At 45.3% G+C, this 14170-nt stretch overlaps 1 protein-coding gene across 1 annotated transcript in view; it reads right to left on the bottom strand.

Annotated features, from left to right (window-relative positions):
* Window positions 1-12516, bottom strand: part of ZDHHC2 (zinc finger DHHC-type palmitoyltransferase 2) — a 42139-nt gene extending 29623 nt beyond the window's left edge. Inside the window, exon 1 of the mRNA XM_053458852.1 lies at window positions 12274-12516. Coding sequence (XP_053314827.1) covers window positions 12274-12400 — 127 coding nt within the window. The 5' untranslated portion in view covers window positions 12401-12516. The remainder of the gene's footprint in view (window positions 1-12273) is intronic.
* Window positions 12517-14170: the final 1654 nt, after the last annotated feature.

Genomic DNA, 14170 nt, shown 5'->3' with positions numbered 1-14170 from the left:
TTTTCACAATCTTTGAAATAAATAAAAAGCAACCAAAAAGGCTATTCAATATGTATATATACCTAGCTATCAGGTTGGTAGGGGGTGTTTGGTACCTGTACTCTTCTAATAACATGGTGGGCGAGATCACCCCAGAGTTATTAATGTCCACGGTACCATAAACATAAAATATTAGGTATTAAAATATCACGCAGGTGCCCGGGCTACACACTCCCCTCCCCAGGTGATAACAAATGGATGGGGCCCCAGAGAAAAAGTAAGAAGGCTTCTATAATAATGGGAACCTGGGATCAAAATTCCCACATATTATTTTACTTGTTTTATGTAAATTTTCTGTGTCTTATCCTTGTTTATCTTCATACTGTATTGTATGTCTTTTTTGTAGTTGTGGCACTATGTAACATTTATTTGTCTTTTTGTTATTAAAATATTAATAATTCAAATCTGTCTTTGGGCATCCATACATCCTAAAAGAGGATAACACGTTACCAAATTGTTATTTCCTAATTTCTGGAGGATATATATATATGCTGTTTGCTCATATAACGGGCTGAAGTTAGTAAATCCAGAGGCCTCCACACTGGCACAGCTTGGCAAGTAGTCCTGACATGACAGGTGGGGTTAGCACCAGGCAGCGAGAGGGCAACAGGCAGGCAGCGAGAGGGCAACAGGCAGGCAGCGAGAGGGCAACAGGCAGGCAGCGAGAGGGCAACAGGCAGGCAGCGAGAGGGCAACAGGCAGGCAGCGAGAGGGCAACAGGCAGGCAGCGAGTGGGCAACAGGCAGGCAGCGAGAGGGCAACAGGCAGGCAGCGAGAGGGCAACAGGCAGGCAGCGAGAGGGCAACAGCCAGGCAGCGAGATTGCAACAGCCAGGCAGCGAGAGGTGAATAGGAAGGCAGTGGACCAAACACCACTCCACTGCCTGCAGAAAGAAGAAACTGAATTCCCAGGTATGATTACATTTATTACTGTATTTTGTACGTAAACCAGTTGGGGGAAAAAACATGTATCTGCATTAAAAATAACAAGTATGGAGATGTAAACAAGATGTAGAACAAACTTTCACATTACAGAATAAAACGAAATGTCGTATAAAACACTGATTCATGCATCAGCTGCGATTCAAATAAGACATTTTGAGGACAAATGTAGGATTAGTCACATCAATGCTGCTCAACATATAATTATGGTAAAAAATCTCCAGAAATCACAAAAATATATAGCAAAATGTCACACAGCATTTGTGGTCAGGAGAATCAATGCACCATAAAAGGCTTAATTACATGGAACCCCCAAAAACATTTTATGCAGCAATGCAGAGTGAATAGCTCTAATACATTGATTTAAAGAGTCCAATATTATGTACAATCCGCTGCAATTACTATTAGAAAAAACTTTGGATTAACCATAGGGAAAACGTTTTTGGAGTTATGTATGAAAAGCAGCTTAGTGAAAAGTGGTAAAAGTGGAGCAATCTGTAAAAGAAAAATGAAGCAATTAAAGGCGTTATTATTTGGTGCTAATTTCACGTATTACATAGCTTTTTCAAGAAAGACTATACACAGGTTGCCCTTGACTATCTGCCTGACAAAGTACCCTCATACTGTATACTACATGCAGCTGGCATGTTGGACACATCCATGATCTGACCTAAGTAATCAGGTGAAGAAATTAGAAGCATCACCAGCCCCCTTTTGTTACTGAATAGGGGTATTAACTGGCATGTGGACAAACTGTCACAAAGCAGAGAAGCGCTACCAGTGGCCAAGCAGACCGAGGTTTCTACCCGATGACCATCTACAGCGTGGTCCCACAAGGCTGCTAAACAATCTCTGACGCAAAACAAGGAGCGGCAAGCTCGGCACTGGATTAAAAAACCCAGAACTCCTATTCACAAGCACCCTAATGTGGTTCTCTTATACAAATCTGGCAAATCTGATCTTGAAAGTTCTGTTTTGACTCCTGGCTTATCTGACTTTTCTCTGCGTTGCGATTTTGTACCTTGGTGACCTAATCGGGGTACCAAACCCGGCTATTCTGACAACCTGTTCTGTGTACCGACCTTGGCTTTGTCTGACTACCCACTTAGTGTACCAAACCATTCCCTACTACCCGACCTGGCATCCTGTGGCTCCTGCCCTGGGCATCTAGCGGTGGCACTACCTATACAGGTATCCTACACCTCCAGCAAGTGCTTTGCGACATACGCCTACTGCCTAGACATAATGCCTACATATGTATGTACCTATACCTGAGCCTCAACACTGTTGGGATCATCAAAGTCCCTGTCCTCTTATCGTGGGGCTCAACCTTACTAAATGTTTCAGGGTGAAGAACTTCTGTGGTGGCTCCTGGGTCACAGCGGTTGTGACACTAATATATCAACGTTCCCCATTAAGTGCCTAAAAACTTAGTGCTTAGCTTCCCTTTCAAACAATTGGGTTGACTATCCATTAAACCTGTTTACAAGCATTTGCACACTTAAATTATTCAAACAGCCAAAGAACTGCTGATAACTATTTCAGAAAAACTGCTCTATCGGCATTAATGTGAAGAATTTGAATTTACCAATGGCCGAGCAACTTTTGCAATGACAAAGAAACAATATTTCATATATACGAGAGGTTTGTGACTGTGGAAGTCAATTCTGTTCTTTTCGTTATCTGATCTACACAGGCCTTACATCTACCACACTTGTGGGAACCCAAAGGTCTTGAACCTAGCCAGCTGCTTTGTTTTCGGGAAGGATCTTTAAGAATGGTTAATGCTAAAAAAACTTCCAAATGCTCTTAGGTCTTTAAAAACAAACAAACAAGGATTTTCTCGAATAATATCACCTAAAATTGGGGAATGGGGGGGCTATTGGGGAACCCCTAGTGCTTTTTAAGAAAATGTTTTATGTCTCATATCAGAATTAAAGAACAATTAAAATCCTGTTTATAAGTAGTGTCTACCGTTTTAAAATATGTTTTAATATTTGTTCTATTTGTTGCAAATTATTATTTGTAGCGCTAACCCTTATTGCATTATTCGTATTGACTTATATCATTTCATTAGCGCTGACCTCACCACTTTTTTGTAGTTGTACTCCGTAGAAAAGTTGGCATTGGTCACAGTCTTCTGAATCATATCATTTATGTGTTACGCGCATGAAAAGCGTTATCTGTGCAGACTAGTACACCTCCTTTTCTGTGGATGCTGGTATCAAGTGCCAACTGATACTAACTTTTGAACTAGATGACACATATATGTTATAGATATGGAAGTTTCTAGCCCTCACAGCGTGAAAGTAGCAAGCTGCCTTACACATGTTACATGCTTTAACTCGTAATCTTATGATTAAGTGGAGAAAAGTGCAGGAAGCGCATAAGGCAGCTTGCTACTTTCCCCATGCCTTTGTTACAAGTACTATGAATTACTAGACTTTCAGAATAAACTGATTGCTGGATCGTTTCCCCCGGTTTAGAAAGCACTTTGTGTGTTGAATTACACTATGATTGAGAAAAATGATTTTTTTTCCCTTTTATTTGCCAACCTGACCCTAGTTATGCACATCTGCCCCCTAGATATGCCTTATACCCCCTATATGCCACTCTGCCTCCCTGATATATCACTCTGCCCCCAGATATGCCTTATACCCCCTATATGCCACTCTGCCTCCCTGATATATCACTCTGCCCCCAGATATGCCTTATACCCCCTATATGCCACTCTGCCTCTCAGATATGCCTTTTAACCTCCTATATGCAACTTTGCCACCCTGATATTCCTTTTAACCCCCTATATGCCGCTGCGGGGGATGTGGATCTTAGTCTTGTAGTCAGACCTCTATTTGAGGTCTGATTAGAAGACGACCTTAAATATAAGACGATAGTTATTTTTAAGAGCATTTGCTCTGAAAAAAAACCTTGTCTTATAATCGACCAAATACGGTACTTTCGGACAAATGGCAATCTGATTTCTCTCAGAATCAAGAATAATTTGCCACTTGGCTGCCCGGTTTTCTAATTTGACTAATTCTCACTGAATGAAATAACATCTAGTCTAGACTGTGTGACTTAATCTGTCCTTCATAAAACCGTTGACCAATGATTATGTCGGACAAAATGAATCCCTATTACCCGTTAACAAGCTTTCTAATCATTTCTGTGCCACACATGACACGCTCACAGGTCTGCAGTTACCTGGCTGAGATTTTGATCCCTATTCGTTCTTGTAAGTTCTGTCTGAAACCAATGTCTGAAATATGATTAGGTTTAAAATATCATTTCTTGTTATGTTATGTGTGAAGTATGTGCCCCAAAATCCATTCATATGATCTGACCAGATATTAAATCAACCACTACCTATCCCCCAAACACACGCTGCATGGAGCCTGAGCAGTGCTTATACAGAAGCGTCTCATAATGCTGTGCTGCGTGACCCCATTGAGCCCACCTGGGTGGCAAGTGCCCTCTGGCCAGCGCCTTGTATTAAATACATGTATGCTCTTCATTAAGCATTAAGAATCATTTTTATATTACGCTTTACCTATGCAAATGTCTTGTAATGTCATTTAGACTCAAGTAAAAGCGTTGCTTGAGGCACTTTGTTTTTTGTATTTCTGGCTGCAGACAGGGAAGCTTTGATGAAACTTGGACAGTTTAATCACAGATTGCCAGTCCATTGTTGGTACCAGACCTGCAGCTGTTCTCTGTAATAATATACTTGGTTTGCATTCTTAATGCATTTTTTGCCATTCTGTGGGATATCTAGCTGGTATTTTGTTTGTCGTGTGTTATAAATGTTTAAGCTATCAACACGAGTTGAGTGCAGCCAAGCAGCTCTACAGAACGTTTCGCACACAAACACTCTACAGAGTAAGGGGCTGCGCGGTGAGGGCTTAACAGATTTTCTATTAACCCTTTAAATGCTGGGGGGTCCATACTGGGGTAAATTTTTTTACTAAGCTGCAGCCACTTGTGTCACCTGCACTAGCACACAACACACTAAAACCTCCTGAATGTATCTTACCTCGCACAGAATCTTTTTTTAAATACATGTTCACACACAGTGTGAGTGGACCCTTTATTACCTTGAGGTCTCAGGTCACATAGCATTGAGTTACGTGACCCCGTTGCGTTTCTCCGCCACTGGTTGTTTAAAGAATTTTAGACCAGCCTACGGACAACTCCCCCCTGCCCAGCAAAACCTATATAAATAGAGTATATATATTTTTATCTATCGGCTAGATATATTGTCTATTTCATAGATCTCATAATATACTGGTTAAAAACATAAATAAAAAAAAAACAAACAAAAAAACAACAAAATGTTATCCCCCCCCCCAATATATATGCCAATAGTAAATGTAACAAAATCTAAATAATACTAAATGGTGCTTTAGCCACTACTATACCATGGTTGATATGCCTGTTTAAATGCATGTAACTGAATTAAGTGTATCTTTAAATCATGACAAGTCAATGTTACCACGAGGACAGGTATTAGAGTTGGTTGGTTTGATGAGTCAACCTGCATGTTAGACTGTTATAGGGTTAATATTTCAAGAGTCTCGGGGTGAGTTCCTTTACAAAGTTCCCAGGTTTGATGATAAGGATTCAAGGTGTTTGTCTAGTACATTGGGCTAAGATAACAGAGCTAGAACACATTCAAATGACAAATGTATACGCTAAATAGTAACAAGGTGGCAAATAAAAAATGTGATTACCGTATTGGCTCGGATATAGGCCGCCCCCGTATATAGACCGCACCCTAAAAGTTTGGTGCTTTTTTAAAGAAAAAGTTTTTTTCTTTAAAAAAGCACCAAAAAACATACTGCCACTCTGTCCCCCCCGAGATATGCTGCCACTCTGTCCTCTCCCCCCCGAGATATGCTGCCACTCTGTCCTCCGCCCCGAGATATGCTGCCACTCTGTCCTCTCCCCCCCCCGAGATATGCTGCCACTGTCCTCTCTCCCCCCCCGAGATATGCTGCCACTCTGTCCTCCCCCCCATCGAGATATGCTGCCACTCTGTCCTCCCCCCCGAGATATGCTGCCACTCTGTCCCCCCCCCGAGATATGCTGTCACTCTGTCCTCTCCACCCCCCGAGATATGCTGCCACTCTGTCCCCCCCCGAGATATGCTGCCACTCTGTCCCCCCCCTGAGATATGCTGCCACTCTGTCCCCCCCCCGAGATATGCAGCCACTCTGCCCCCCCCCCCCGACTTACCAGAGCAGACTCCCGGGTGTCTTGCGGGGCCGGAGGGGGACATCAATGCACATCGTGTATACAACTCCCGGTGCCGGCACTCAGCGGAAGTGCCAGCACCGGAAGTTGTATACGCGTATTGCGTAGATGTCTTCCGCCGGCCCTGCAAGACACCCGGGAGTCTGCTCTGGTAAGTCGGGGGGGTTAAAATGCATCGTGCGGATGTTCACCGGCAACGGCGCATCGCCGCTGCCGGTGAACGTCCGTGCGATGCGCTTAGACAACCTCCCGTGCCGGTATTTCCCCCGGGGAAAGTGCCGGGAGGGGAGGCTGTCTGAGCGTATCAGACAGTAGGATGCAGGTACCCTGCACCGCTGCGGGGGATCTGTATCCTAACCCCGCTGCCTGCCCGGCGCTCGGGACTGCATGCTAGACCCCGAATATAGGCCGCACCCCCACTTTAAAGACTTAAAGTGGGGGGAAAAAGTGCGGCCTATATTCGGGCCAATACGGTATATGCTGCAAAAGTGAAATAAAAGGGCACAAAAGCCTATTAATGAATGGTACGAAAAAAGAAAACCTCACTCTTTGAAAGATAACACCAGAATTCTATGGCCTTCAACAGTAGAGTCATAAAATCAAAGAGAAAAATCTAAATACCGTATTGGCTCGAATATAGGCCGCACTTTTTTCCCCCACTTTAAGTTTTTAAAGTGGGGGTGCGGCCTATATTCGGGGTCTAGCTCCCGACGCCCGGGACATGCAGTCCCGGGCGCAGGGCAGGCAGCGGGGTTAAGATACAGATCCCCCGCAGCGGTGCAGGGGACCTGCATCCTTCTCCCCGATACGCTCAGACAGCCTCCCCTGCCAGCACTTCCCACGGGGGGGGGGGTGCCGGCACGGGAGGTTATCTAAGCGTTTTACCTCTGCCCACCCCCGACTTACCGGAGCAGACTCCCGGGTGTCTTGCGGGGTCGGCGGGAGACATCTACGCAATACGCGTATGCAACTTCCGGTACCGGTACCGGAAGTTGCATACGCGTATTGCGTAGATGTCCCTCGCCGGCCCCGCAAGACACCCGGGAGTCTGCTCCGGTAAGTCGAGGAGGGGGGGCAGAGGAGGACAGCGGCAGCGTATCGCGGGGAGGGAGGACAGCGGCAGCGTATCGCGGGGAGGGAGGACAGCGGCAGCGTATCGAGGGGAGGGAGGACAGCGGCAGCGTATCGCGGGGAGGGAGGACAGCGGCAGCGTATCTCGGGGAGGGAGGACAGCGGCAGCGTATCTCGGGGAGGGAGGACAGAGTGGCAGCATGTTTTTTTTGGTGCTTTTTTAAAGAAAAAAAACTTTTTCTTTAAAAAAGCACCAAACTTTTAGGGTGCGGCCTATATACGGGGGCGGCCTATATCCGAGCCAATACGGTACCAACTAAAAATGTAAGAGCATTAAAGAAGTGATATCTAGAGGTAACATTTGGGTGTGGAGAGTCTATTTCCAGCTTTGCCTGCTTTCCGATATGCTTCAGGCCACCTTCTACATTGAATTTCTGCAGCAGTGACCCAGCTTCCTTTGAGCAGTGTTGGTAAGTCTCTCTGCTCTGTCCCTTTAAAGTATTGTACTTCATTCAAACAAACCATCCAACAAAACTCTGAATATGAAGGTATATGGAGGAATAGATTTCAAGCAGGAGTTCCTTAGCTTTGCCATAAAGAATCAGCTCAGTGTGGAGCTTGAGCAAGTAAAGTCAAGCAATTTATCAAGCGACAACAATGATGGCCTTCAATTTCCTACGTTGCTAAGTACATCCGAGGTGTTGAAAGTTTATATTCTGTCTTGTATCGTGGACCACTAAAAATGTATCACTTACTTCACCAAATTGTCTCTTCTAGGACTAATAAGCCAATATCAGTTTTTTTTAACGACTTAACCCAAGTTATATTAAGGTAATTTGCTCTCACCATTAAAAAAATGACATAAAGCACTAAAAATTGCCCATTATTCTTTAACATCAATAAAATTATATTACATTATTAAATATAATTAAAACAGGATTTTTTTTCCCGGCAGAATGCAGCTGTCAAAAACCTCTGAGAATAGTAGCCCCGCTCTTTGCTGCAGATATTAAGGGCAAGATTTCATATTATATAAAAACAAAATTTGTCTTTTCGTACGTGAATTTTGGGAGTACCTTGCCGGCTTTTACTCAGCATGTCAGCGCCACTGTACTCAGATCCCTCTATACAGAGGTATCAGCTTGGTAATAGTCACATAGGTATGGAAAAAGAGGGGTTCTGCCCTAAACTGAAGCATAGGAAATGTATTGCTATAATCCTGAGAAAATTTTTTTTCAATTTTTTAGCTAACCTTAAGAATAAACAATCATTGGCAAGATGTCTACGATTCACATACCTGGGCTACAGCTATTTATATTCCGTTGTTCTGTAATACGGTAAATATGTTCTTATTAATTATGCTAATGCAACGTTTGTTTGCTGTCAAATTCTATGTTTCTATTAAGGTTTGAGACTTCACGGCAGAAATGATGGGCAGACTATATAGACTGAATAGTTCCCTGTCCATTGTAATACAATGTAGTGAAAAAGTATTTGCTCTCTTCCTGCTGTCATTTATTTTTGCTTACTTGTCACATTTAAATGTTTCAGATCATTCAAATAATTTATTAAAGAGTTAATTAAAACATAGCACTCATGTTAAAATGTAATTGCCCCCTAAACCTAATAACTGGTTGTCAATAGCGTTCCTAAGGAGGGAGGGTTGGCGATCCGTCCCGGGTGCTACTCGTCAGGGGGGTACACGGTGGTTGGCTGAGCGGATGTCTATGTGGCCCAACGGCCAGCTAATGCGGTCCCGCAGCTTACTGTGGAGCTCGTACACTGTGCAAGGAAACACTTTCCCAGCCAAGGTTACTGCTTCCTTCCTATCTTCAGTCCTTAATTTGCTTTGTTCTTTCTTCCTCCACATCTGGAGGCGCTAGACTCCAGTTCTGCCATTTTGCCCTTAGTTGACTCTTTTGGTGACTTCCCCTTCCACGATTGGAGGATCGTGGAGGACGTCACGGCAGCTCTGCCATTTTGGAGGAAGTCCTGCTGGTTTATGTACGCGGAGATGCAGACAAAGAAAGAAGATAGCAGATTAAGGATTAAAGATAGAATAGAGAATACAGAAGGCAGAAGATAGAAGATGAAGAAGATGCGGAAGTGGTTGGCAGAAACACTTAGAGTCTGAGGGAGAGTGTGAGAGAGTAAGTATGAGATAATGTAAGTCAATGTGGACCCACTTGTGGATCTGTTCACTGCAGCCTCTCCTGAAGGCAAGATATTTTTTGTGTAGCTTTCATGAATACATTTTAAAGTAATTTGATATGCGTTTTTTGTTCAGAAGGCTGTCTGGGACTTCGTACGAATCTGAATGCACAAGTCTAATATATATATATATATATATACAAAACTAACAAAACATGGTGACAGCAGCAAAAACGCTACAAAAACTTAAAAAAATATCAGGTTAGTTTGACCCGGCATCTGGATGCCGCTCTCAACCCTCTCAGTTACTAATTACCTACTCACTGCTGAATCCAGGGGGTGCTACTCTATTCTAATCCTACTGGACCCTCTTCTCCTTTAAACGCTTCACAATCTTGGTCTCCGTGACACTGCTCTCTGCTTTCTGATCATTTCTGATCGTATGTTCAGCGTCTCACTCTCCAGTAACAGTTCCCCTCCCCTTCCCTCCTAAGTTGGGATACCCCAAGGCTCAGTTCTAGGACCCCTTCTGTTCTCACTTTACACTGCTTTACTTGGCAAACTAACCTTCCCTCCTTCCAAAGCTAACATTCCTTTAAAAGGTTTCCTCAATGTCAATGGTGCAATCATATCCCCTCACGCTTGCTGCCTTGGTGTCAGCCTTGACTCTGACCCTTCATCCACCACCACCACATGCATTCTGTTTCAAAAAGCTGCCGTCCTCATCTTAAAAACATTGCCTGTAACATTCCACAAAGGCTCTTGGTCATGCCTTTATTTCCCGCCTTGACTATTGTAACTCTGTCTTAGCTTGTCCCTCGTACCTCTCAGCCCTCTACAATCCACTATGAGCGCTGATGCTAGACTTATCTTCCTCTCCCATCGCTTTACTAACGTCTCTCCCCTCTGTCTCTTCACTGGCTGCCTGTGCTCTTCAAGATTCATTGCAGAATCCTGACTCATACTTTCAAAGCCCTTCACAGCGGTTCCCCTACTTATATCTCCTCACATATCTCTAAATTGACACATTACGCGGTGCTGAGCGGGGATTCGTGTTGGCCCTTCGTATTGAACAGTAAATGAGAATTGAAACCTCAACTGTTCTGCAAACTCTCACTTTAGTGAATAAACCTATTGAACCATGAGACCCTGCAGTCTATGGGCCCAGCTTCTTGTTGGGTGGGACGGAGCCACACTAACCCACAGAAAACCAAACACAAACAGTCACCATCCATGAGATGAGAGTTAGGAGGCACACTCAACTTAGGTCCTTTCCCACTGACACTGCCAGAAAGCCCTCTGAGACGTCTCGATCAGGTATACCGTTGGATACAGATTATATGTGAAGTGTATAGGAGCACACGGAATGCTCTGCATGAAAAGCCGAGACCTGAGAAAGCGGATGCATTAGGCGATGTGCTGCAGGGATATTGTGACGCAATGTATTAAGCGATGCTGCTGTGGGGATGCATTAGGCAATGCTTTAGGTGATGTTGCACTGTGATGCATTAGGTGATGCCACTGAAGGTGTGCATTAGGCGATCCTTTAGGTGATACTGCCCCGTGACGAATTTGGTGATGCGTTAGGTGATATTGCCCCGTTACAACTAGGCGATGCATTAGGCTTACGAGGATGCATTGGGCGATGCTGCACAAGGATGCATTGGGCAATGCATTAGGCTATGCTGAGATGCATTAGTCTTTACTGGGATGCACTAGGCAGTGCTGCGCGGGGGATGCACTAGGCGGTGCTGCGCAGGGACGCACTAGGCGGTGCTGCGCAGGGATGCACTAGGCGGTGCTGCGCAGGGACGCACTAGGCGATGCATTAGGCAATGCTGCGGGGGGATGCTTGTTTTCCCCATTTAAGCTCTGCCGAGACTACAAATACGTCCTCTGCATGAGAATCTCTTTATTTTTGGTGAGAGGTTTTTGTTAACCTTTTGCCACGAGATCATCCACAGATGTACAGCAATAAATAGGCATCGGGCAATATGCTGGCGTTTTTCAGGTAGGAAGAATAAGGTTTAACAAATGTTTTACATCCCCGTTTCTCCAACAAACCTCACGCAGACTCTCAGCTCGCAGCATTAAAAAGAACGGCCGCTAAACAGCAAATAAACACATCAACAACGCAGATCGGCAAATCCCTGCTTATACCGTGTGTTAGCGTGTTACAGACACCCGCTGCTGATAACACTCAGGATGGTTACTTAGTGAACCGAAGGGGCTTCTTTTATTTAATACCCTACATGTCAACATATATAAGCTATTAGTATAGAGTGAATACTAATGATATTTTGATCATGGATGCAAAATAACACCCACAGCATGTGTTGGACATTACTTATATGTTTACATACTGTGTGTATATATATATATATATATATATATACACACCAGCCACACTAGCCAACCGGAAGAACGGTACATTCAGCTGTGATGTGATGGAACAATGTATAGCTAAGTAACAGTTTACTTTTTGCTTTCCTGGTTGTGTATAAAGAGACAGCAGGCACCTATGGATTTTAGCCGTACCTGAGTAAGCCGTCAGTATGGGTAAGGATGAATGTATGTATGTATGAGAAGTGGTCCTTTCTCTGTATAAGTGAGGAAAGTGTTGGTATATACCATGGACAGATACACATATATATTAAATAAGTGAGAAGCTGACACGCTGTAGTAGGGACTTGGTATTACTATATGTACTTCTATGCTGACACATAGTAGAGTCCCCATCAAGTGTTATTCCCCAGTGATTATAATATGAATACACGTATAAGCATACGGGGGGGGGGCTCTGCACCTGCACACTCACCTATGCAGAGCTGGATCACATAGGCGTAGTAGGACCAGCAGACGATGATGGAGATAAAAAGCACCGGGATCCAGTACAGACACCTCCTGCACCGGCGCTTCACGCTGCTAGGGCCCGACGGAGCCATGGTCAGCAGGGGTCCGCTTCATGGGCAGGTGGCTGCCAGGTCCCCGCGGTTGGAGCAATGCAGAGGCGCCGGAGCGGAGGGAGGCAGCCGAGCGGTGCCCCGGGCGGGGCGGTGATTGTGTTTGTCTGGATCTGCTGTCCGGACTCCTCCCCCGGCCCGCCCCTCACACACAGGCAGGGGGAGCCCTGCAGCAGACACTGCACTCTCCGCGTCCCGTTCACTAATCCTGACTACCGCCGTCAGTATGCATTTACCCCACCTCTATCCTCCCCGTCACTATGCATTTACCCCACCTCTATCCTCCCCATCACTAAGCATTTACCCCACCTCTATCCTCCCCGTCACTAAGCATTTACCCCACCTCTATCCTCCCCATCACTAAGCATTTACCCCACCTCTATCCTCCCCGTCACTATGCATTTACCCCACCTCTATCCTCCCCATCACTAAGCATTTACCCCACCTCTATCCTCCCCGTCACTAAGCATTTACCCCACCTCTATCCTCCCCATCACTAAGCATTTACCCCACCTCTATCCTCCCCGTCACTATGCATTTACCCCACCTCTATCCTCCCCATCATTAAGCATTTACCCCACCTCTATCCTCCCCATCACTATCCATTTACCCCACCTATATCCTCCCCATCACTATGCATTTACCCCACCTCTATCCTCCCCATCAGTATGCATTTACCCCACCTCTATCCTCCCCATCAGTATGCATTTACCCCACCTCGATCCTCCCCATCACTATGCATTTACCCCACCTCTATCCTCCCCGTCACTATGCATTTACCCCACCTCTATCCTCCCCGTCACTATGCATTTACCCCACCTCTATCCTCCCCATCACTATGCATTTACCCCACCTCTATCCTCCCCATCACTATGCATTTACCCCACCTCTATCCTCTCCATCACTATTCATTTACCCCACCTCTATCCTCCCCATCAGTATGCATTTACCCCACCTCTATCCTCCCCATCAGTATGCATTTACCCCACCTCTATCCTCCCCATCACTATGCATTTACCCCACCTCTATCCTCCCCGTCACTATGCATTTACCCCACCTCTATCCTCCCCGTCAGTATGCATTTACCCCACCTCTATCCTCCCCATCACTATGCATTTACCCCACCTCTATCCTCTCCATCACTAAGCATTTACCCCACCTCTATCCCCCCATCACTATGCATTTACCCCACCTCTATCCTCCCCATAAATATGGATTTACCCCACCTCTATCCTCCCCATCACTAAGCATTTATCCCACCTCTATCCTCCCCATCACTATGCACTTACCCCACCTCTATCCTCCCTTTCAGTATGCATTTGCCCCACCTCTATCCTCCCCATCACTATGCAATTACCCCACCTCTATCCCCCCCATCACTATGCATTTACCCCACTTCTATCCTCCCCATCACTATGCAATTGCCCCACCTCTATCCTCCCCATCACTATGCATTTACCCCACATCTATCCTCCCCATCACTATGCATTTACCCCACCTCTATCCTCCCCATCAGTATGCATTTACCCCACCTCTATCCTCCCCATCACTATGCATTTACCCCACCTCTATCCTCCCCGTCACTATGCATTTACCCCACCTCTATCCTCCCTGTCACTATGCATTTACCCCACCTCTATCCTCCCCATCACTATGCATTTACCCCACCTCTATCCTCCCCGTCACTATGCATTTACCCCACCTCTATCCTCCCCATCAGTATGCATTTACCCCACCTCTGTCCTGCCACCT

The sequence above is a fragment of the Spea bombifrons genome, chromosome 1, assembly GCF_027358695.1.
Source record: "Spea bombifrons isolate aSpeBom1 chromosome 1, aSpeBom1.2.pri, whole genome shotgun sequence".
Classification (NCBI taxonomy): domain Eukaryota; kingdom Metazoa; phylum Chordata; class Amphibia; order Anura; family Pelobatidae; genus Spea; species Spea bombifrons.
This window is presented reverse-complemented; position numbering and strand designations above follow the sequence as displayed.